We start from the raw sequence: 23650 nt of genomic DNA, 5'->3' as shown, positions 1-23650 counted from the left end.
TCCTGCCTGCTCCTGGTAGGAATGTGGGGGCGTGACAGCCTCCCAGAGGAAGTCAAGGAGAGTGGTTGCCCTTGACAAGGAAGGACAAAGGTGGCTGGACCGGTGCTTGGCATTGGTTAGGAAAATGGCCCTTTTACATCACGGGAAGTTTCAAATTGAGTTCTCATACTCATTAGCACAATAACAGGGCTGACCAAGTGTCTTCAAAAGAAAGCAGTTATTTGCGTTGTTCTCAGCAAATAATTTCCAAAGTGGTGACGTTGGCTGAATTGAAGGTTCCCTTTACTGCCTGCCTGATAAAAGCCTGCGCCCGCTTTCAGGTGGCTTGAGGAAGGAGAGGAGAAAGGGGGTCACCAGCGCTGTGAGCAGGGCAGCACAGCCCTGCTGGGTGGTCCAGCAGGTCACTGTCCTGTGCAGTGATTTTCAGCTGTGGGAAATCAAACCACTTTTCCAAGGAGATTATTATTTTCTTTAAAAAAAAAATCTAGAATGTAAATATGGAAGGATTGGGAAATGGGCAAAAATGGAAATAATTGGGTTGGGGCAGTGGGCTGAAAACGTTGAGGGGGTTTTCCCTCAACACTGCAGGCACCGCCCAAGTGAGGTCCTTCCGTGAGGTCACCCGAGTCTAACAGCCGCTCCTGGGGGTGAGCTCTCCCAGGCTCACAGGGGCAGGTAACACGCCGGCTTGTCTTCAGGAGGACGGCACCTCCAGGAGCCTCCAAGAGTGCCGAGGGCCAGGCAGCCGGCAGCGTGCACTTGTGGGTTTGCTGTGGGAGTCAGCGTGGCCTTGTCACTGGCGCTTCCAAGGTGGCTTTTCCTCTCTAAAGCTGACGAACCCTTTTTAAGGATCAGACCCATAACCTGGATCTTGTTAAGATCCTCTCCTTACCAGTGCTCTGGCTCACTCAGAAAAAAGGACAGAACCAAGGCCTTGGGGACCCCTGCTGTGCTCTGGATAAAGTGAGAATGGCACAGTGGCCTGGCGCAAAGCCTTGGGGACCAGGCCCCCCTTCTGCCCACAGCTGGAGCTCTTGTCTGCCCTACTCTTCCCAGGCTCCCTCCCTGATGTGGTTGTATCAGCACCTCTGCGTTTGCACCTTCTTTTCCTTTGCTCAGAGTATGCACTGCTCCCTGCCTTCTTACCTAGCAACTGTCCACTGGTTCTTCGAGACTGGGCTTGGCCACCACCTTCCTTTGGACTCTTTTCTTCCCTTTCGGTTTCCAAACAACCTGGGCACAGCGTTTCTGCAGCTTGTTCTTTGTTCATACTGGCGGCCAGTACGATGCCTGGCCTGTGTTAGATGGCCTGGTGAATGCTTGCGAACTAAAGTTAGAGAAACATCTCAGCAGATAAGAGTGCTCTTAAGGTGCTGAGAACAGCATTAGGGAAGAATATTTCTTTTGGACGACATGAAATACAGACCGTTTGACCCAATGACATAAACACATCCAGAGTTACATTTTGTTTTTTTCACATACCAACGAAGAGAGTTAAAAAAGAAACCTCTCCAAACTTTCTTTTGTTTTTTCATACACTCCAGGATAGTCTGAGTTTAGAACCATAGGAAGCACTGTACTAATTAGATTTGTTATAAAAACCGAGATTTGTTATAAAAACTTGGAAGACTCGTTGTTCACCTTAAGAGATTGCCGATATGGATATCATTTGATGATGCTCGAAAAGTTCCCCAATAATTATTTAATTCACTTAGATGTGGTACTATATCTAATTTTTAAGTTGTATTTATTGGGGTGACATTGGTTAATAAAATTACATAGGTTTCAGGTATGCAATTCTATACTCTATCAATTGTGTATTGTGTGTTTACCACAGGTGGTAGGTACTGTACCTAATTTTAAGGTACTTGTCCCTCAGAGACTGAAGGTACTGAGCTATAGGAAGTCCTTGGTCTGGAAGTTCAGTCCATCCCCTGGGATCCCTGCCTGAAATGTCTTAGATATTTATTCTGATAAATGCCATCAGTTTTTCTTCAGCTATAAATGTTCAAATACTGAAAGGAAGGCTTAGTGTCTAAACCACAGAATCTTCAAATTTACTTTTTTTTTTCTGAAATGTCTTTTCTGTTTAAAAATACATCTTGGTTATAGTGATATTTTAGATCTTTTTTTTTTAATTTTCTGTAGTGCTGAATTACATGGGAACACTGTAGATGTTATAAAGCAGACATTTCACAGGAAGATTTTTGCATAGGACTGCTCAACATTCAGAGATCAGTTCTCTAATTTATCTTTCCAGCCCCTACAGCCAAACCAAGGAGGGAGGCAGCCATCGAAACTTTCTGGTTCCCTGGGGCTGCCCTGAACCACAAGCAGTTAGTTGTGAAGTTTGTGGAAACTGGCTCTGAGCTCTGATCTCAGCCGCGTCATCGCTTAGGGCTGTACCCAGGCCGACACCAAGGGCACTCACAGGAAGGATAAGGCCTCAGGGAAGGTCACAGCACAGGCCCAGGGCTAACCCAGCCAGCAGGCACCCCGGTCTAGCCTGTGCGCTGTCTACAAACTGCCTGACCCGACTGACGCCTTTCCCACGTGCTCAGAGACACAGTGCTGGGGAGTCTTCCTCTCACTTTCTTTTGTCTTCCTTGGCTTGATGAAGTGAACAACTTCTTTATCTCTTCCATTATCCTGCAGCCAAAAAGAGAAATATTGACAATTGCCTCCAATTAGATTGATGTTTTCTCATCTTAACATTTAATCTTTCCATATATATATCTATAAAAATTCCATATACATATATATCTTTCCATATATATATCTTTATATATTATATATCTTTATATACTATATATATATATATATATATATATATATATGTAATTCCAGTTCTTAGGTAGCTTGCCTGAATTTAGTCACCATACAGTTAGTTACTAGGGCTGTGCTTTAGTCCCAGGACAATTTGACTCTCTTTTGCCAGTGGCTGCAACTCGGTTGAGAAAGGGGGAGCTAGGGCAGGGCTGGGCTGGGCTGGCCGCTCACCCCATTGCCTCGGCCACTTTCCCTGCTCTCACTGTGTACCATCGGTGTAGGGATTGCTGACACAGGAAAAAAATATGGCAAGAACTAGAAAATTACTCTGGCAGAGTTCTTGGAAGTCCTCCGAGAACAATGTTTTTTACTCTATTATTCAGCTAAAATTTAGTATACTTATATTTAATAATGTACTTTTGGAATTGAACAGACATTTTACAGTTTTTATTCAACCTCTTATATAAAGAGAGAGGAAACAGGCTTTTTCTTTTTACTTTATCTTATGCAGTATATTTAAATGTTTATATCTAAATGCTATATGTCTGATGTATATTTAAAAACCTTTGTTTTCCCCATAAAAACATATGTGTTAGCAAGTCCTTTAAAATATAGAACATTCCTGGAAAAATAGAATGATAAGTTCTTTTTCAATTTAACTTTCGAAATATGTTCAAATTAATATATTTGGAGCAAATAAAAAGATTTTTCTGAACCTGCGACAAAATCTTAGCAGTGTGTTTACCTGCATTTCTTTTCTTATGTGCTGTATTGTCTTGACAAGCCTATCTGAAACATCGGGCTGTCACAAAGGAAATAAAGCTGCGGTTCAGGGCCTTGTGTCCCGCCGCTCTGCTCTGTGATGGTGTGGGAAGGGAAACGGGACGGTATTTCCTCGGATGCTGGTCTGGTTTAACGTTCCGCATTTCTGTGTTTTCCCAGATATGATCTTTCTTCAGGGAACAGAGGTCATATTTAAAGTGGCTTTAAGTCTGTTGGGAAGCCATAAGCCTTTGATTCTGCAGCATGAAAACCTAGAAACCATAGTTGACTTTATAAAAAACACACTACCCAACCTGGGCTTGGTGCAGATGGAAAAGACCATCAACCAGGTACGACTGACTCAGTCCTAACCTTTCAAAAGGCTTATGTGATCCTGGATATGTAGATGCTTAATTTTTTTTTCCTTTGAGCAGGATGTATTTCCTACCACTTAGTGTTCTGGGCAATATCCTGCATGATGCCTGGCATGTAGGAGTCACAACACGAATATGTGTTCAGTGATTAAATGCATGTGTAATGCATGTGTGAGTGTGCGTGTGTGTTGTGAGTATAATTGTGTTACAGAAACGCCATGGCAGTGTTTAGGTGTGATAACCAGCACCAATTATTAATAATCTCCTATAATCAAGAGGTTTCACCCCTAGCCTTTTTTCCATCTAAAATACATACATTTATTTAATGTAGGCCTTTGTAAAATAAGTGTTTTAATTTCTCTGCTGAAAATATTATTTTCTAAAAATAACTTTCATAGCAAAGTTGTGATAGAGCATAGATATTTTATGTAAGCTTATTCTATGGTGTGTGTATGTTTTAACCCTTTGAGTGCCATGTGTAATTCAAAATTTGGATCAACGTGAGAAAAAGTTATATCAATATATAACCTGAGGTACAAAAAAAGAGAACAAAACATAAAATACAAATATTCTATTGTTATTCACATGTATAGCCATCGAAAAAGGAGTCGCTGGGACCGATGCTGGCACTTTTGGGAAAATTTGTCAGCGTCGCTCACAGCGATGTTGGCACTCAAAGGGTTCATAGAATTCATTTCCACACCTATGGTTACAGCACCTCTGGTTTCTGGGTACAGTAGAACCATTACCCTCTGAAATGTTAGGGTGAGGGGTGAACTGAGCCAGGAAATACAACTAAACCAATTGTTAAATGTCCTAGATTAAGGGGTGGGAGCCTAGAACTTACCTCAGCTGCTTTAAATAGGATGAAAACATAGAGCAATTTGGCAAAAGAAAATAGTGAAATAAAGCTTTAAAAAAAAAAAAAAACCTTATTCTGAGGCTTTCTGTGAGTCCAAGAGGAATCCAGTGGCGCCGATGCTGCGCACCCAGGCGCAGAGTTTGTCATTTCCGTTGCAGCCCCTCCTTAGGTGTTGAGCACAGAAAAAGCAGCAGGGCGGCCCCGAGGGGGGAGGGGGGAGGCTGTCGTGCCGAGGGTCACTGTGGGTCTGCACGTGTTCCATACGCCTGCCTGAAAGAGTGGGTCTCCCCTCTGCATGTTCATCTTCAGTTCATTGATAGGCTCTGCCTCTCTCTGTATCTTATGTCCCTGGCATGTTTCTATGTGAGTAACTCTGGCTCGCTGAGGCCCTGCTTTTGCCAGGTTCTGTGTGAGTCTATAAATACACATGATCTCATTTGATTATGACCGCAGTCCTGAGAGGAGAGACGGTTTTAACCCGCAAGGAACCTAGGGCTCGAAGTGGATAGCGGCCCACAGTCACCCTGCTGCAGTTTGGAAAGGGGGGGTCTCAGACTCGGGTGCCCTGGCCTCAGAGCGCTCCAGCAGCTACTCAGCACCCCCAGGTGCCTCTGGGTGTCATTTCATTACGGAGTTTTTCTTTGTTTTACCTGTATATTAATACCAAATTCTCTTCCCTTTTGATACTTTAATTTCTGGCATTTATGTGCATTTATTCCTTTTTGGAGCCTTCATGGCAGGTACTTGCATTCTCTGTCTGCCGAGCAAACGCAGAGTCTTGGTCGCCTGAGCCAGAGTCTGTGTCCAGTGAGCCCCTTGACTTGGCGCCCGACTCCAGGGCGGGCAGCCTCTGCTGACAGGCAGTTTACCTCCTGGGTACTGCGCTCCGGAAAAAAAATCCCATTTCCCTCCCCTTTTCTGAAAAGGTACTTATTGAGATCATCAGATGCTCTTTAAACGTTGCGAGAATGGACGTGGACACAGCACGAGAAGAGTGTTGTGTGCACCTGATCTGTTTCAGGCAGCTGTTGTGAACTTGGCCTCCGTTAGACCGCTGACTCCTTGACAACCCTGGAATGTATGTTATCCCCATTTTAAAGCTGGAGAAACTGGGCGTGGAGAGTCACATGCTCCACACCCTGTGTTACATGGCAGAGCCAAGAATGTAACGTGTCTCTCTGACACCAAAGCCCATCCTGTACTGAAAATTAGCATGTAACCCAACCCAGTAATGACAAGTGCAGTAAGGGCTTCGGTGGTGCTTGTGTGAGGCTCTCAGGAGCTGGTCTGGGGGAGTGAGCACGTGTTCATGGTGGAGGATTGAAGGCACGCAGTTCAGCTGGGCCCAAAAGAATGAGTCAAGGCAGGAGTCAGCACATATTTTCCCCAGGGGGCCAGAGAGTAAGATTGCAGACTTTGTGGGCCATAAAGCGTCTGCTGCAGCCTCTCAACGCTGCCTCTGCAGTGTGAAAGCAGCCACAGACAATATGAATAGGAATGGAGCGACTGTTGCGATATAACTTTACTTACAAAAACATGCAGTGGGACAGATTCAGCCCCTAGTGTGCTGACCCGTGATGATAGCATCTGCAAAGCCATGGGAGTGAGAGAATAGAGAGAAATTTTAGATGCCTTCCTTGTCCGGTGTGCGTGTGTGTGGTGGTTAGGGACTAAGGAGTTGTCCTGTAGGGAACACAAAAATCTGCATTTGGGGGCCCAGGTTTTCTGCCAAAAGGCTTGATCAGAAACTGTTAAGACTGCCAGGTGGCTCTTTGTTCTTTTCTCCCCTGTTTTCCATCTGGAACTTGCCATCCGGGTGCTCCCAGGCTTACCGCCCCTCTTACTCCCCTCTCCCCTCCAGAGGGTGCTCTAATCTCAAGTCCAACTCAGAAATGGGGCCTGAGGTGCGGTGTGCTTCCTCTGCAGTCTGAGAGGATCCACAGCTCACCCTTGGATGTCCCCAGGGTAGCCCTGATAGACGCATCCACCGCACACAACTGTCCTGTGTGTGGTGGGCGGAGTCCGGGGCATCCCCTGTGATAGCCTTGGCTCCGTTTCATTGAGTGCCCCCTCTGAGGATGGTCACAGCTTGAGCAGCTGGATTGCAGCCTGCATCCAGGATAGGAGAGACAGTAGCTAAGGACAGGGATCTATTTGGAGCTCTGGACAGGCTTGGAGCAGCCACAGAGCGGCAGGTCTGGCATTGAGAGCCCAGGATAGGAAGACAAGGGCCTCTGAAGGCTCTGTGGAGTTCCTCCATGTGGCTTAACTGTCAGTTGAATATAAGCCATAAAAATCCCTGACCCAAGAAGAGGGGAAACCCTGTGAATAAACAGAAACTAAGAGGACATCAGGTTTGTGTTCATGTCACAGTGAGTGTCATCTGCCTAGGCCACCCGAAGTCACTGTAAGGAAGGAAAATGGAGTTGCAGGGGAGCTTTGGGAAGCAGAACGAATAGCCTGTTTTCAGCATCCTTTGCGCTCCATGCAAAGGGTGGCCCCAGCCTGTCAATGTCTCATGTTGGAACTTGTCAGAAATACAGAATCTTGGGCCCCACCCAAGACCTGCTGAGTCAAAATCTGCCTTTTAACAAGATCCCCAGGGGATTCACACACTGGGGACCATTTGAAAAGCTCTGCTATGGGCAACTTCATTGTGCACACGCTAGACAAAGTTGAGCTTGTAGGGTGGAAACCAGAATCTTAACAAGGTCCCTTTGTTCAGAGGGCTCTCCTCAAAATCACTGGCCAGGCTGCCCCTTCTGCCTTTGGGAGGAGTCCTTGCTGCTTGAGCAGTTTGCTCCGTTGAAAATGAGTGTTTTTGTAAAAGGCCAATAGGTGCCAGACCTAGAGGGTGTGGTGGGTGGGAGGGATATTTTATTTTACCACTGGCATTGTTTAGAATTGCTCACATGTGTTGGTAATAAAAAGCAGACCAGCTATTAGTTGGGTTTATTATTGTTTTTAAATTCAGGGCAGACACCTTGCCCCCTTACGGCTGATACCTGGGCTGACCTCTCCGCTCTTGAGCTTTCGTGTGCCACTGAGACCAGCAGATGGGGGCAGGGTCTGAGGTTGGAAAAGTGAAAAGTATGTGGCTAGTTCTGCAGACATCAGGGTTCATGGCTTCATTATACAGAGTGTCCACAGACAGCAGAGGAAAACACCGTGCCTCTAATAACACACGAGCCAAGAACATAGGCAATTCCCCGCAGAGGAGATCCAGCTAGTAAACAAATATCTGGGAAAATATTTAGCTTCGTGTGTAATTTAAATGTAAATAATATATAAGGCTTTACTGAGTAGATTAACCAAATGAAAATTTTTAATGCCAGTACACAGTGCCAAGGGTATACTCTGTCTGGCACATTCATATGTTGTCAGTGGCATTGTGTGCATTGATGGTTCCCATTTGGGAAGCCATTTGGCAATATGTCTCACAAACCAGTAAAATACGCATACCCTTTGACTTAGTAATCCCATTTCTTGGAATGTATCCTCAGAAAACAACCCAAAGTAGGGGAAAAGCCATATGTACAAGGATGTTTAGAGCTGTCATTTATACAACAAAAATTTGCAAGTAACTGGAGAGCCAACATTTGCTGAATGGATTAGCATGGTTATGATAAGTCAAGTTGGAAGAAAAGCATGAAGCCATTTATAATTATGGTTTTGAAGAATATAGAGCAACTTGAAAAGGCATTGTTGGAAGACCAGGGATCTTGTCCCACCAGCCTCATGCTTCCATGGTTTGGGATAAATTCTGGGGCTTAACTACAAAATCTGAGGGCTCTAGATGTTTTGGCAGCTGGGAGATAGTGGTGCAATGAAGCAGAGATGATTATGACCCGGGATGGCTCCTCAGTATTAATGGGGGCCCGACAGAGTTTATAGCTTTGGGCACAGTTGAGAGCCATTAACCTTAGCAGATCATCAATCTGTATAAAAGGCCAGAGGTTTTGTTCACAAGTTTTCCATATTAGGAGCTCCTTTCAAAATAAATCTTGGTGAGAGAGGAAAAAAGTGTGTGTGTGTGACATTTATTCTGCATCGTATTTCTAATCACACATGAAGGCCACGGCAATCTCGGCTTAAATTTTGGTGGTTTTTACTCTGTTTGAGCTACTCAGAAGCTCCATGATGAGGCGTCTTTTGTAATTTGGCTGAATCAGGAGGTTGAAAAGGAGGGTTTCCCAGCAAGTGTGGGGAAGCAAATCCTCAGCGAAGTGGGCGCCTGCCTACTCACCTTGCCAGGCGTGTGCTGGGAACTTCCATAGGTTGTCTCGTGTAACTCCCACAGTGGTGCAGGGTGGCGGGTGGTGTCACCCCCATGCTGGAGGCCACGAGCTGGTCCTGGGAGAGGTCAAGTGACTTGCTCAAGGTCATTTGTGGAGTCGCCAATGGAGCCCCAGTTTGAGACTGATAAAAAGGCTCAGAGTCAGTTTCCTTGACTGAAAATAGAGATGCTAATCTCTGCTGACCTCTCGGTCACTCTGAGGGACAACAGAGCATCAGACTGTTACAGTTAACTGCCACACACATGCCTCAAACACAGCATGTGTTAGTTCTTCAGCACAGAGTGACTCGTGCCTATAGCTAGTACTAGCCATTGAATTAAGTTGAAAACCAGGAAGCTGAGAAATTAACCTTAAGGAAGGCAAAATAAGATTGTTATGAATGGTGAGAAAGTAAACATGGTTTTTGAAAGTTGATTTCAAGGAAGATAGGACTCACCCGTTTTTGAATGCTAATGAGTGCCATCAGAGGAAATGAGTTTTTCATTGATTTTAACTCTGTTGGCCTTTCTTTCTTAGGGAAATGCTGTAAAGAGTGAGTTTCTGCTCTTGGAAAGCCTAATTTTATTATCAAAATGTTTATTCTGATCATGCTAGCTTTTTTTTATATGGTGACTGAATTCTCAGATTCCTGTGGGTCATTAGAGGCTGGGTGCTGAGAGGCACAGCCCCATGGGGCAATCCCAGAGAAACACAGGGAAGAGAGGAGATGCCTGGGGCAGGAGCCTTTGCCCCCTGACTCCCTCTCCTGCTTTGCCTCCATCAAGCTCAGCTCACCAAGACAAAGCACAGACGTGAACTTGGGGCTGTTTTTCACACGGGTGGTTTTTTCATCACTGTTACTATTATGGGAAGGAAGGTAGCTCAGGCATTGTTTCGTATTCACTCATCTGTGTGGGTGACATTTGGGTTTTGGCTCATTTCTGCAAGTCTTGTGCGCAGAGAAGATTTTTAGTAAACAGTTCCATTACTTAGCTGTTCTTGTAACTCTGAAAACCCAGCTGAACTATAATTAAACTTTGACTCGGTGACTGGGCAAACGGGGCTGTGGTGCTTTTGTTTTGCTTCCTCTCTCTCACCCACAGGGGATGTATCTAACCTGACAGAGTGTTCAGAGAAAAAGAAAATAAGTCCTGGAATAAGAACTCAAAATAACTTATTGTGAGCCTTTTGAAAAATACAGTTTTGGCTTTTGGAAAACGAATATCAGAGATCCACACTGACTGTTATCTTAGGTTTATTTCTCAAGGCTTCTTATATTTTTTCGTCCCAAGTAAAATTATTACCTTCTCTGTGCAGAGAGTTTTCTTTAATTGCCACTAATGTGCCCAGCATAGAGTAGGTGTTTCATGGATGCTCTTTGACATGGTCACATGTGGACCTGTGTGTGTGTATGCATGTGTGTGTACGTCTGTGTGTGTGAGAGAGAGATTTTTCTCACTTTCAGTGCCTGATGGTTTCTCTGCATTTAACAGGTGTTTGAGATGGACATTTCTAAGCAGTTACAAGCATATGAAGTGGAGTACCACGTGCTTCAAGAAGAACTCATCGATCCCTCTCCTCTCAGTGACAACCAAAGAATGGACAAGCTGGAGAAGGCCAACAGCAGCTTACGCAAACAGAACCTTGACCTGCTTGAACAGCTGCAGGTAGAGCGTGTTCCTGAGGAAGCTCCCTGAGCCCCGAGTGTGTGGTAGTTTATTAACTCACCAAAGGCACCAGCAGGCCCGGTTTTCCCATGACCGCAGGACCTTTCTGTCCCCAGTCTGTTTATAGTTGGGATCAAAGGTATCCCGGGAGAACTGGGCCTTTTTCTTCGGCAGCAGACAAATTATCCTTTGCTGAGGTCAGACAGTCCTAGAACTTTCTGGGAGGCTGTTTCTGCAGTGAGCAGGAGACAGGCCCAGAGATGAACCTGGGGTCAGGGTGACGTGGTGCTCTTAGCCGAATGCCTGCAGTTGTGCTTTGAGTAATGACGAGAGAATCAAAGGCTTGAGGTTCAGTGAGCAAAACCAGCTAGGTCCACTGGGGGAGATTCAGGGGGGAAAGTGACACCGACGTCAACGTTGCCAAATAAACCAGAGCATATGACCATGAAGCCACCGTCCTTGGTGCATATCCCAAGGTGTGATTAATGAAGGATACAATTTTCCACTCTGAAAGCTTCCATTTTAACATGGCTACATGTGGCTGAGCACATTGTAGAAAGGCAGCCGCGGGCTGTGTACACAGAAGTGGGGGGGGGGGGACGTGGAGCAACCCCAGGGATGCGGTCCGGACACCTGGTCTTCCCTGGTCTCCCACCCACACTGTCACCCTGGGCAGACCGCTCACCTGCTCCCCTCATTTGTGGAACAAGGACAAGAGTATTCCTAACTGCTTAGCACACAGCTCCTTTACCAGTCAGATGGAATAAAGGAACCATGCAGCCTACTTTTTTCTAGTATCGTAAATGGGCGGTAATGCTGTCAGGAATTGTTTGCGGAGTGTTGAAAACATTTTTTTTTTTTTTTAGTTTCTGCAGAGAAAAATACATATTCCTCCCCCACAAGTATGTATTTTATGGTGTTCTTAAGCTGACCTTAGACTAAGCTTTCCATCCTGACCTGAGCCTCTTGTTTTTCTCCATAGGAAGTTACTGCTTTGCAGATACAAGCTTGGCAGTGATATGAGAAAGGCCAGCATTTGAGAGCCTAATAAATCAGCCTTATGTCTGAAATGCGTTTCTCTCAGCAGGGATTTGTCCCCGTAGACTGAGTAGATATTTACTGTAGAGGAACAAAGAAAAATGCTTTCCCTAGCCAGTCCTAACTACCTGTCACATTCGGAAATGTGGCTGCTTTTTCTCCCCCAAGATTGAGATGTCCCCACTGAAAGTATGTCTGTGTACAATCTCTTTAGGACTCCGAGCCGTGCTGGGGGGGGGGGCAGTTCCAGGGGAGAAAGAGCCTGATTTGGGCTGTGAGGGTCTACAGGGCAGGTGTTTCAAATGACTTCCAAACCAACAGGAGGTCCCTGAGATATAACAGGATGGAGGCATTTTCAGCACAGCTGAGATTTGCATTTGAAGCACTTGGCTTGTTAAGACAGGCAATACTCATTTAAAAGGTGCATTTTCTTGGGCAGTAACGTCCGGGGGTGTGTGTGTGTGTGTGTGTGTGTGTGTGTGTGTGTGTGTGTGTGTGTGTGTGTGTGTGTGTGTGTGTGTGTGTGTGTGTGTGTGTGTGTGTGTGTGTGTGTGTGTGTGTGTGTGTGTGTGTGTGTGTGTGTGTGTGTGTGTGTGTGTGTGTGTGTGTGTGTGTGTGTGTGTGTGTGTGTGTGTGTGTGTGTGCTGGGCTGAGCAGAGCAGAGGGTAGCTGAACGGAACGAGAAGGGTGTGTGTGTGTGTGTGTGTGTGTGTGTGTGTGTGTGTGTGTGTGTGTGTGTGTGTGTGTGTGTGTGTGTAACGTCCGGGGGTGGGGTGTGTGTGTGTAACGTCCGGGGGTGGTGTGTGTGTGTGTGTGTGTGTGTGTGTGTGTGTAACGTCCGGGGGTGGGGTGTGTGTGTGTAACGTCCGGGGGTGGTGTGTGTGTGTGTGTGTGTGTAACGTCCGGGGGTGGGGTGTGTGTGTGTGTGTGTGTGTGTAACGTCTGGGGGTGGGGTGTGTGTGTGTGTGTGTGTGTGTGTGTTGGGTGGAGAGTAATTTCATGTCTCTTCTGCAATACTGTCCCTTTTCATGAAGAGAGGGAGTTGTGAAAATCTGATCTGAAGTCTACATTCCTCAAGAAAGGCATCAGGTGTGATCAGGTCGTAATAAGAGATGTTCTGCTTGGACTGTTCTTTCTCTTGACCACATGGCCCCATATTTTTGGAGGTGCCATGCAGGACTATAGCTTATGCCAACCCACCAGTGTTTACTGAGATCTTGCCAGGCTGGGTGTCAGGGGCCACCAAGTCCGTAGACACTGTTGCTGTCAAAGAGTTGGGGTGCAGATTGTGTTGTGTCAATTTGTGGGTGCTTGTGTACAGTTCTCCCATTACCCTCTGTGAGTCACATGGGTTTACTGTCTTTCAGCCAGACTCGACGTTCTAGGAGACTCTCTCCTCCTGTCTTTTTTTTTCAACACAGTGCTTAATTTCCCAATGTAAATCTTTATTATTATTATTTTTTTTTTTTTGGAAATCAATTTGTACTTGTAAATATATGCAGTTGTCAAAATAGGCCAGGCTGTGCTACAGTAATAAATAAAGCTCCAAATCTCAGTGGCTTAGCACAGAAGTCTTTCTGTTCCTGAAGCTCCCCCTCTTCTCTGTGAAGTATCCTTTGGCCATATCAGGGCTGTCATCCCTGTACTGGGTGACTTGGAGATCGGGCCCCCTCTGTACTCTGAAGCCACCATCTCAACATGCAGCTTCCAAAATAGCCACAACCAGGGAGGATCTTTGATGGCCCCAACTACTTGCAAGGGAGCCTGGGAAATGTAGTCTTCCTGTGTGGCCCGAGGCACTGATAGTAAACAGTGACTCCTCTCTGCCAAAGTATGGCTCCACAGTTCCCCCAAGGCTGGACAGGGGGGTGTACCGTGGACCCCCTTGTGTTATCACTGAGCAATTACATTCTCATTTTCTTTTATTCTCCAGGTGGCAAATGGCAGGATCCAAAGCCTTGAAGCCACAGTGGAGAAGCTTCTGACCAATGAGGGCAAGCTGAAACAGGCTGCCCTTGCCTTAGAGCTGGAGAGGTCAGCCCTGCTGCAGACGGTGGAGCAGCTGCAGAGGCGAACTGCAGAGCTGAGCGGGCCACAGCCCAAGCCCACGGGTGACTGACAGCACCTCTCCGGGGCACGGCTCCATCCTGACGCTGTCCAGGCCTTAACTGAGAGAGACAGAAGATGCTGGAGGGAGAGAATGAAGCATGCAGCTGCTTCTCAGGGAGGAAACTGGCTTGCCAGCATGCAGAGTCTTCTGAACTAAAACTTGTGATTCAGGGGGGTAATTGTCCCCATGTTTTTGTTTCGGTTCCAGTTGGTCCTGATTACTGTAATCAGTAGATTTAGATGGCATGGACATGAATAAATGCACCTTTATGTGTCCTTTTTTTCGTATCACTGTGTTTGTAAAGAGCATCTGTAATACTGTGGAATTTCAAAAGCCAAAAGGGCTCGAGATGATTATTTCTGGCAAAAATGGGAGTCCATTGCTCTTCCAGGGAGGGCTGGTGTGACTATACCCTCAGCATCCTCAGCAGGGTGAGCAGTTGGCCCTTGTCCATTTTTATTTTGGAAGACCAAGGTGACCATAGGAAAGATCAAAAGTGACTTATTTAAATTTAACATCTTGAATTCGATCACTATTCTTGGTATTTAATGAAGTTTTTTAAAAAATACTATTTTCATACATTTTTGCTTAGTCTTTAAGTATTGATCAAAGTCATAGATAAAGTTTGATGGGAAAATCACCATTTTAAAAACCCTACGAGGTGTTGCTAGCAAGCAACCTGCAGTTGGAGAGTCAGATATTTATTTCTTTCTGGTGTTTCATATTCATGTTATAGTTGTATATTTATTTTTGCCTGTTGTATGAGGTAATACAGCTGTATGTCCCTTTGAGCCCTGGGACTCTTGATTCCTTACAGAGGGCACAGGCCACATCAGGATTTTTAGGGGTGCCAGAGATTTGGGGACTTTCAAAAAGAGATCAGTCTAAGATGGCAACCAAATGTAAGATAGCTGAGACCAGTTTTTGAAGGTAGGATTGTGTGTTTTGAACATAACTCCCAATACAGTGACCCTCCCTCTCCCTCAGGATGATGAGGACCTTGTGCCTTCAACAAGCGACATGTGCTCGTGGTTGCCCCGATTCTGTCTGGTCACTGCATGCAGCTGTCTCATGTCCCTCTCAGAATCAGTGGTATTCTTACAAGGGATGGGTTGGGAACTGTGCAGGCACATGCCACTTCCTTGACAGCAGAATCATTGCTGGTCTTTATCATCCTAACACAGTGATTTTTAACCTTTTTCATCTTGTGGCACACATAAACTAATTACTAAAATTCTGTGGCACACCAAAAAAATACGTATTTTTTTGCCGACCTGACCAAAAGAAATAGGTATAGTTTGGATTCGTTCACCCTGGATGTTTATTGTTACATTGGCTGTTGTCACTTTTTTACTTGACAATCTAAGGGAAAAGATGTCAAGGGCCCTGACTAAATAGTCAGGTATTGCATGTTTTAAAAAGTCTTGCAGTGTACCGGTTGAAAATCTCTGTTCTAACCACTTCTATTCCACAGGAGCTTCTTTTGACTCTTTTAATTAAGCCTGAGGTGAAAGGAAGGTTTCTCCTATTTGAAGTCATGATAAATCTCCCCAGACATTTCAAAGGAAGACACACGTGCTGCCCCCAGTGCCTCATCGCTCGGTTGACATCTGGGACTCTTTCCTGTTTCCCGTGTCAGAGCAGAGCAATGCTCTTCATACATCAGGACGGCAAGCCCAGCAGCCTCTACCCCAAGTTGTTCCATCACATATAACATAGAGGAATTAACATTTGAGGGCTTTTGTGCACATATTTCACTGTCTGAATGTTCAATAATGTTGAAATCTGGACATCTGACCATTACTCAGAAACATTGACTCTGTATTCAATAAAAAAACAAAGCAATAAAGCAATTTATGTACACGCTTTAATGGTGGTTTTGGTTTTGTTTTTTTTTTAAACTTTGGATTTTTGCTTTTCAGCCCAGGAGTGAAGGAATGCCTCATGAACACCTATGGGTCAAAGTGTGGAGATTACCTAACCAACCATCAGTGAAATCCTTTGACATATTGGCGTCTTATGTTTTCACTGTTGCTACCCCAGTGCTTGTTAGGTTATAACACCTCCATGCAGGGTGTGAGGAGACGAGCCCCATCAGCTGCGGGTGCCAGCGAGTGCTGTCATGGGATGGCGCTGGGCAGAGAGGACTGTCGACAGGAGCCTGTGCAAACAAGTTGGACAGAGCCTCGCCTGTGACTTAGCCAGAGAAAGGAAAATACTGTGCATAGAACCAGCTCATATCGCTGCATGAGGAAGCGCAAAAGGCACATTTTTAAAGCAAACATACTTGTGTGCGCACTTCCAAGTTGTCTTTCTTTTCATACCATTGTGCCTTCTTAGACTTGGGACTTTATGGGCCCTCAGGAAACCCATTATTAGAAAACATGTATAAAAATTTCTCCTACATGGGACACTCGGTGGTATCCACTTGGGGATTTGTGTGTTTGGTTTGACTAGGGAATCAGGGAGAAGAGTGGCTGCGAGCACTATGAGAGGCAGGATTTGTTTCAGGACTGAAACTCAACAGAACCCTGTGAGGAACTGAGGAGCGAATTTGTAGAAGGAGGTGCATGAACTGAGGTGGGCCAACCGGTTCGTCATCCCAGAAGCAAAGCACACGCTTCATGCTGAAGTGAGCCTGGGCAGGGTGGCGCTCGGGAAGCTGTTGCTGCCACATGGTGACGCTGCTGTGCACTTACAGCCAGATGCCAGGTGGTGAGCCTGGGGCTACCCTTGGCCAACAAGCAAGGTCAGCACCTGAGAAGAAGAGATGGAGGTGGACCGGAAGAGAATAAGGACAGGCACCTCAGTGACTGTTCAGCACCATATTTGACTGTGATGACATCTTCAGAGAGAAATGGCCTTTGCTTTGCTTTGCTTTTGTCTTCAAGATCTCACACAAACACATCTCTGAGCCAGTTCTCAGGGAAGGACTCTGGGAAAGGCAGTTCTGTCTCAACTCAGATGACAATACAAACCACAACAGCTGATGTTGAAACCTGCCTAATTTGAATACTAGCATGCATGTGTGAGTCCTTTTACAGAGGCCCTCCATCTAAATATATGTGATCAGTGATCCATAGAGTTCAGATTCACAGACTGATTTCGACTTTGACAGTCATTGATGATGTAACATCAGAGACTAAAACTGCAAGGGACTGCTGCTGGCATCCAGGACTTCCCCACCCCTTACCTGCTCTTCTCTGTCTAGTTAAGCTCCAGGGTCTTTCCATGTGGTAGAATAATTTACAGGCCACATTGTCTTGAATTAAAACTCTGCTTTAGGGGTTTGGAATGGCTAAGAATAACCTTGGACTGGGAAAGCTGCAAGGAACCTTCTACTTCATACTTGAAATTCACATCCCACTTCATTTTATAGAGGAAAAAGCTATGTGAGGTGAAATGAGGTTCAAAAGCACCTAATGGTTGGCTACAGGATCAGAACAGATCCCCAGTCTCCTGGCTGCTTAGGAGTCAACAGCACCCAGCTTCAGTTGCACTGAGTTTTAGGAATCATTCCTGATGACATCAAGATTCAAAGCAGGGCCCTGACTGGTGTGGCTCCGTGGGTTGGGCATCATCATCCCACAATCCAAAAGGTCACTGGTTCAATTCCTGGTCAAGACGCATGCCTGAGTTGCAGACCAGGTCCCCAGTGGAGGGCATGCGAGAGGCAGGCAATCGATGTTTCTCTCGCACATCAATTATTCTCTCCCTCTTTCTCCCTCTCTTCTCTGTGTCATTTTCACAAGGGTGACCTGTATAGTAAGAAGCCAAAATCAGTCTAATTTATCATGAGTTAAACCACCCCTGTGTGTGGACTCGTTTGCAGAGGACCGCTCCTGCTGTTCTTGAGAGCCATTTCTATTCTTACCTTTTGAGTTTTGAAAGTCTTTGAATTGTAATGTTTTTAGGGGAAAAAAGACATCAACCCAGAATTGCCTTTGGTTTTATAAAAGGGAAAGCTTCCATTATGTAAAGTTTGGGTGTTTTTGTTGTTATTGTTATTTATTTATTTATTTATTTATTTATTTATTTATTTATTTATTTATTGCTGCTGTCTTTAGAAATGATCAGAATGATTAGGGAAATGTAAGAGTTATGATATGGAGCAGCTACAAACAGCTATTATTGAACCATTTGAAATTGATAACAGAAAGTAAGAATAGTTTAGTCTTCATAGATATCTGCCTTCATCTCTCTAAACTGAAGAATCAGTTTGGTTGTAAACCCTTGTAAGCAAAGTGTCTGAATGTACACCACTATGTGTAAGTTTATTTTAAAATTTTGTACATGGCTAAACTTTATTATAAAATAGAAGTTCTAACATGAGGTAAAATAATTTAAAGATATCAATGGTAAAAAATGTTGATAACCTTGTGTTTTTAAGAACAATGAACGTTCCATTTTAAATAGTGTCTTAAGATATAGGAATTCACATCCAAGTTCAGCCTAGGTTGGTGGTTGGTTAATGCCCTTATGGCTGGGAAAAGGTGGCTTCCAAAATCTGGCCACTCTGAATGGAGGAAGTTGCATTACTGGTCACTTTTAAGTCACGAAGCTCATTCATTCACTGACTCACCAGTTATGCAAAGGTTTTTGTTGAAACCTGGCTAGAAAGTTTCCACCTTCCCTGATGGCAGACTATTTATTGCTGTGAACTAATCAAGGTGTATTATAGTTTTTTAGATTTTTAAATCACGGGCTTTAAAGCATTCAAACTCTTCACTTGGAAAGTTTTGAACAAGTTATAAAAGCATTTCCAAGAATGAGTAACGCTCTCACATGGCTTTTTGGCCAGAAGTTGACCTGAACAATGGAAACAGTTCCAAACATCCTCTTCTGAAAAGGCCTTTCCTTAGCCTTTCTCAGCAATTCTGTCTTGGGGCCCCTCATCGGGGGCCCTCTGCTCTCAGCTGTCAGGGCAGGAGTGGCGTCAGGGGTTCTGGTCCTTGTGTCTTCTCTTGCCATGTGGCTGCAGCTCCCCTGCTTATGTGCCTGCTGTGGACACGTCCTTGCCACCAGCCTCTTCCCTGCAGCCCTCAGGAGCGTGGAGGTCCTGGGCTGGACAAAGTGCTGGGCTGAGCAGAGCAGAGGGTAGCTGAACGGAACGAGAAGGGTGTGTGTGTGTGTGTGTGTGTGTGTGTGTGTGTGTGTGTGTGTGTGTGTGTGTGCTGGGCTGAGCAGAGCAGAGGGTAGCTGAACGGAACGAGAAGGGTGTGTGTGTGTGTGTGTGTGTGTGTGTGTGTGTGTGTGTGTGTGTATGAAAAATAGCAGCTCTGACTCACTGCACTTTATTGCTGCGGTGCCCTTTGCTCAGAACCGCTGGAGATAGCCTGGACTGACAGGCGGAGCAGGAGGCAGCTTTATCACATTCTTTCTCCCGGATTCGTCTGCTTTTCCTCCCTCTCTGGCTCCATCTTCCTGCCCTTGTTTTTGTTTTATTCCATATTTGGATCTATGTTGACCAATTCTGGGTGTCTCCTTCCTGCTCTTCTAGACATTTCTTTCTAAATCTCTTGAGTTTCTCATTTCTTCCAGCCATAGGAAAAGTTGACTCTGATTACCGTTAAACTCTGGCTTTGGTTCTCAGCACCCTGCAGGGTGACATCCTGAATCTGTGCCGATGAAGTAGAGGCAAGTGTGCGGGGAGGGCGTCAGGCAACAAAGAGGACATGAACGTTGTGACAGACACCTGACAGGGAGTGGCCTTGTTGTTTCAGCGTACGCTGGCCTCACCTGCAGACAGCCTGTGGACACAGCCATACCAGTGTCATGCTGTGATGATGGGGACAATAGGTGCTGGGAAGACATACCTTAAAGTTAGGTGGTATGAGAGTTAAAAAGGAAAGGTGAGTCAAGAGACTTACGGAAAATCTCCCAAAGTAAGTCCTGACCCTGCTTGAATTACATTCCAGGACGCTGGGACGATCTGAGTAAAGAATAACTTGGTCACTATTCATACTCTTTTGCAATGAATTGGCAATTGTGGAAGATGTACTGGAAATGGGAATGCAGAAATATTTGAAGAATTATAAAGCATGCCAAAATTCCCAGTTTTTTTAATAAGGAAGTGATGGTGCAAATTATGGGTTATTGAGCCCTGTAAACTCTTTTTAAATTTTTTGATTATATTTTTCCATTACTGTTTATCCCCCTTTTACCCTCTGCCCCCCCCAATCACCACATTGTTATCTATGTCCATGAGTCCTTTGTCCTTTTTGCTTGATCCCTCCAGCCCCTAACCACCCACCATAGCTGTCAACCTGCTTTCTATTTATAAGTCTGTCTCATTTTGCTTGTTAGTTCATTTTGCTTATTAGATTACACATGTGAGTGAAATCATACGGTATTTGTCTTTCTCTGCTTGGCTTATTTCACTTAGCATAATGTTTTCCAGGTCCATCCATGCTGTCGCAAATGGTAAAATTTTCTTTTTTACGGCTGAGTAGTATTCCACTGTGTAAATGTCCCACAGTTGTTTTATCCACTCATCTACTGATGGACACTCGGGCTGCTTCCATATCTTGGTGATTATAAATAATACTGCAATGAATATATGTTCTTTCAAATTGGTGGTTCAGGTTTTTTTGGATAAATTCCCAGGTGTGGAATCCCTGGAGCTCTGTGAAATCTTGTCTGCATCAATCATGAAGATGTCCTTGCAGAAGTTCCTTTCTCCTGAGTAATGTTTGTGTCTAATCCAGGGGCCACTTTGCATGGATCCTATTTGAACTTGACATTTCCAGAACACTCAAAGACAGATTGGTGTACCTTCAGTTAGCAAGTGTGCAAGCATTTTGTTCTGACACAGGACTTTTTCTTCTGACCCTCTCTGGTCTTACTTTACTCCAATTATTTCATGCTTTCTCCTATCTTTAACATTCTTGTAAATCACTATAAGTCGTTTGAAGACCAAAAGGGAGCCTGAAAAATATAAAGAGAAGCACCACCTAATGGTTAAAGCACAAGCACTGGAGGAGGCTGGAATTCAATCCTGAGTTCTTGTCTGTTACATAACAGCTATTTCTTAGGACAGTTGTGCGAATACTGACGAAGAGCACTCTCGCTAAGACAAAATTAGCAAGCAATAAATGTTGGCTATCATTATAATTACAAAAAGTAAATAAATCTGATTCTGTGAGCTGGAACTCAACCCCATGCAAAATTTCTCAGCAGATTGTAAACATATTTAAAAGGTGATCTTTAAAATTAGTATGATTCCCTAAGACCATGTCCTGTCAGGCCGATATGATTTATGCTTTTGAAAGTGCAATGACCAAATACGAGATGGAAGGCTGTAGGAAAACATATCTTGATATCAGAAAATCTTTTGACATCTTTTACAATAGCTTAAATACGTTCAAGTTACATGGACAGAGGGGCAGTTCCAACTGTGTTGATTGAACAGGTTAAACCCGTAATTTGTAGGATACCCTGCTGGTGTCTGAGGATTGCTTGGTGGGGTGGGAAAAAACCACATTGGAGTTGGTGTCAGAATTACAGTAAAGAAACCTGGTTTCCATCTTTCAGTAGATGGTCTTTCTAAAGCATTTTCCCCATGATTATTGTTACATTCACATGGTAAAAACTCAAACACACAATAGAAACACAGAAAAGTCCTCCAAATCCTACTCCAAGGTAATCACTTCTATTAGTTTTCTCTTCTTCCAAAAATTGATCTGCGCGTTACAGGAAATGTGTGTGTGTTTGTGGAAACATTTTGGGTTGTGAAAGGTGGTGTAGCAGGGCAGGGACCTGTGCTATTGCCTTATAGTGCACTGCTGCATGTCCTACAGTACACAGAACAGCCCCCCACGACGAGGAATTACCAATCCAGAGTCAGTATCTCTGATGTTGACAAACCCCACTCTAGGACAGTGGGTTTGAAACTTGAGCTCATCAGAATCTCCTGGAGGGGCTATTGAAACTCAAATGTCTGGGCCCCGCCCCCACAGTTTCTAATTCAGTAGGTCTGGAGTGAGGCCCCCAAATTTGCATTTCTACAAGTTTCCAGGCAGGTCCAGGACCACACTTGTTGAACCTCTGCCTGAGGTCTTCCCCTCCTCGGCACGGACAAGGTGAGTTCACCAGTGCCAAGTCTCCGTTCTGCCAGTAGGAAGACAGAGCGGAATGCCACCCTCGCTATGAGAGTTCCAGACCAAGAAGCAGCAGAAATCATTTCCATTCGGGGCCCATTGGCAAGAACGTAATGGCGTAGCCACACACAGTTGCACAAGGGGCAGGGAGGTGTGGTCTTGAGGGGCCATGGACCCTTCCCAAGTGTTAGGGGTTTTGTTAGTATAAGGAAGACAGAATGGATACTGGGTACAGTTTGCAGTCTCTGCTGTAAGGTGTTACCCAATCTGCACCCCACCCCTTCATTCTCTCTGACTTTGATTCCTACCTCTCCTTACTTGCTGTTCTCCAGACACCCTGACGTCTCTGCTCTACTGGTGGCCCGCACACTCCAATCTCAGGGCCTCTGTGGTTGCAGCTCCTTCTTCTTCGGAATCTCTTCTCCCAGACGTTTGCCTGGTTTTATTTATTTATTTTTTCTCACTTTATTCAGGCCTCAACTCAAATGTTACTCAGAAAGACCAGCCCTGACTACCTGACTACAGGTAACCTTCCCCCATCTGCCCCTTTACTCCTTCTCCCCTGATAAACAAGTGAAAGTGTTCCATTTTTGATAGACACTGCAGATTGCCCTCCAAATAGATTTGTCCTTAGGTTTGAAATCCATGAGCACGTTCAATCCTCATTAATTTGGAATATTTTCTTTGGGCTTCTTGTACCTGGTATGGTTGCAAATAGGCCCTTATGGCCCTGGCACATTTATCATTTGTCCCTCTGCCTTGTGGGAGGCAGCATCATCTCCCCAGGTCCTTGGGGCTACACTTCCCAGCTGGAGTGTGAGCCAGAGGAAATGAAGTGGGCTGGCAGAGACTCTTCCCAACTAGACAACACCATTTCTCAAGGGAGCGTGTGATGATCACACCCATTTAATGTAATAGCCCAATCAAGGGGGAGGTGCTGACTCACCCGACTGAGCACCCAGAAATATCGTCCCCTATCTAAATTATCTTGACTTATAAGATTCTTAATGGCTCAAAACTGCCTTATCAGCTCAAGCCAATCTAAGAAAATAAACATTTCATAACTGTGCAAATATAAGCAACTGCAGACACAGAACAGCTCAGCCCCAATGGATGGTTCTCACAAAGAAACCAGGCTGTGGCACGCTGCAGAAATAACTAGTTTCCGTGGCTTCACAGGGAGCCAAATGCAGGTGCCCTGGCCAAGTGAATGCTCAAGTCACTCCATTGTCAAAATGTGGTCAGGTACCAGCTGTGAGCCAAAATTTCTCGCTTAGATTTTAGGGGAAGGGTGCATACTACAACCAAATGAGCTCATCTGAAGGGTCTGGTTAACACCTAACAGGCACAAGATGCCAGCAGCCAGCGGCCTGCTTGGAACCAGGTCTGACTCAGTGGCTCATGTGTTCTGCACTGAAAACCCATGCCATCCAGGTTCGCAGGGCCCTGCAGCCCGGCCCATCCCACATGATTAAAAACAGACAAAGCACTGATCCACGAGATAGATATTTTCAGCATCACTGGTTAAAATAAAAACAGTTTCCTGTGAACTAGAAAAGGCCAATTATCAGAAGAACCTCGTTTCCTCCACTTTTTAATTTTTGAGATTTTTAGAGTGATAAGAGGAAAGCAAATTATTTTTCATGGGAGTGTGCTCTAGTAATTTCTCTGGGAAATTTATCTTCTGAGACG

General features: G+C 45.0%; 1 protein-coding gene across 1 annotated transcript in view; it reads left to right on the top strand.

Annotated features, from left to right (window-relative positions):
• Positions 1-14134, top strand: part of TBC1D1 (TBC1 domain family member 1) — a 203238-nt gene extending 189104 nt beyond the window's left edge. The window contains exons 18-20 of the mRNA XM_090266989.1: positions 3712-3881; positions 10538-10711; positions 13683-14134. Coding sequence (XP_090123115.1) covers positions 3712-3881; positions 10538-10711; positions 13683-13868 — 530 coding nt within the window. The 3' untranslated portion in view covers positions 13869-14134. The remainder of the gene's footprint in view (positions 1-3711; positions 3882-10537; positions 10712-13682) is intronic.
• Positions 14135-23650: the final 9516 nt, after the last annotated feature.

Source organism: Furipterus horrens, unplaced genomic scaffold, assembly GCF_987537825.1.
Source record: "Furipterus horrens unplaced genomic scaffold, mFurHor1.1.pri manual_scaffold_2, whole genome shotgun sequence".
Classification (NCBI taxonomy): Eukaryota; Metazoa; Chordata; class Mammalia; order Chiroptera; family Furipteridae; genus Furipterus; species Furipterus horrens.
Note: the sequence above shows the minus strand (reverse complement) of the source record. Positions and strands in the feature narration are given on the sequence as shown.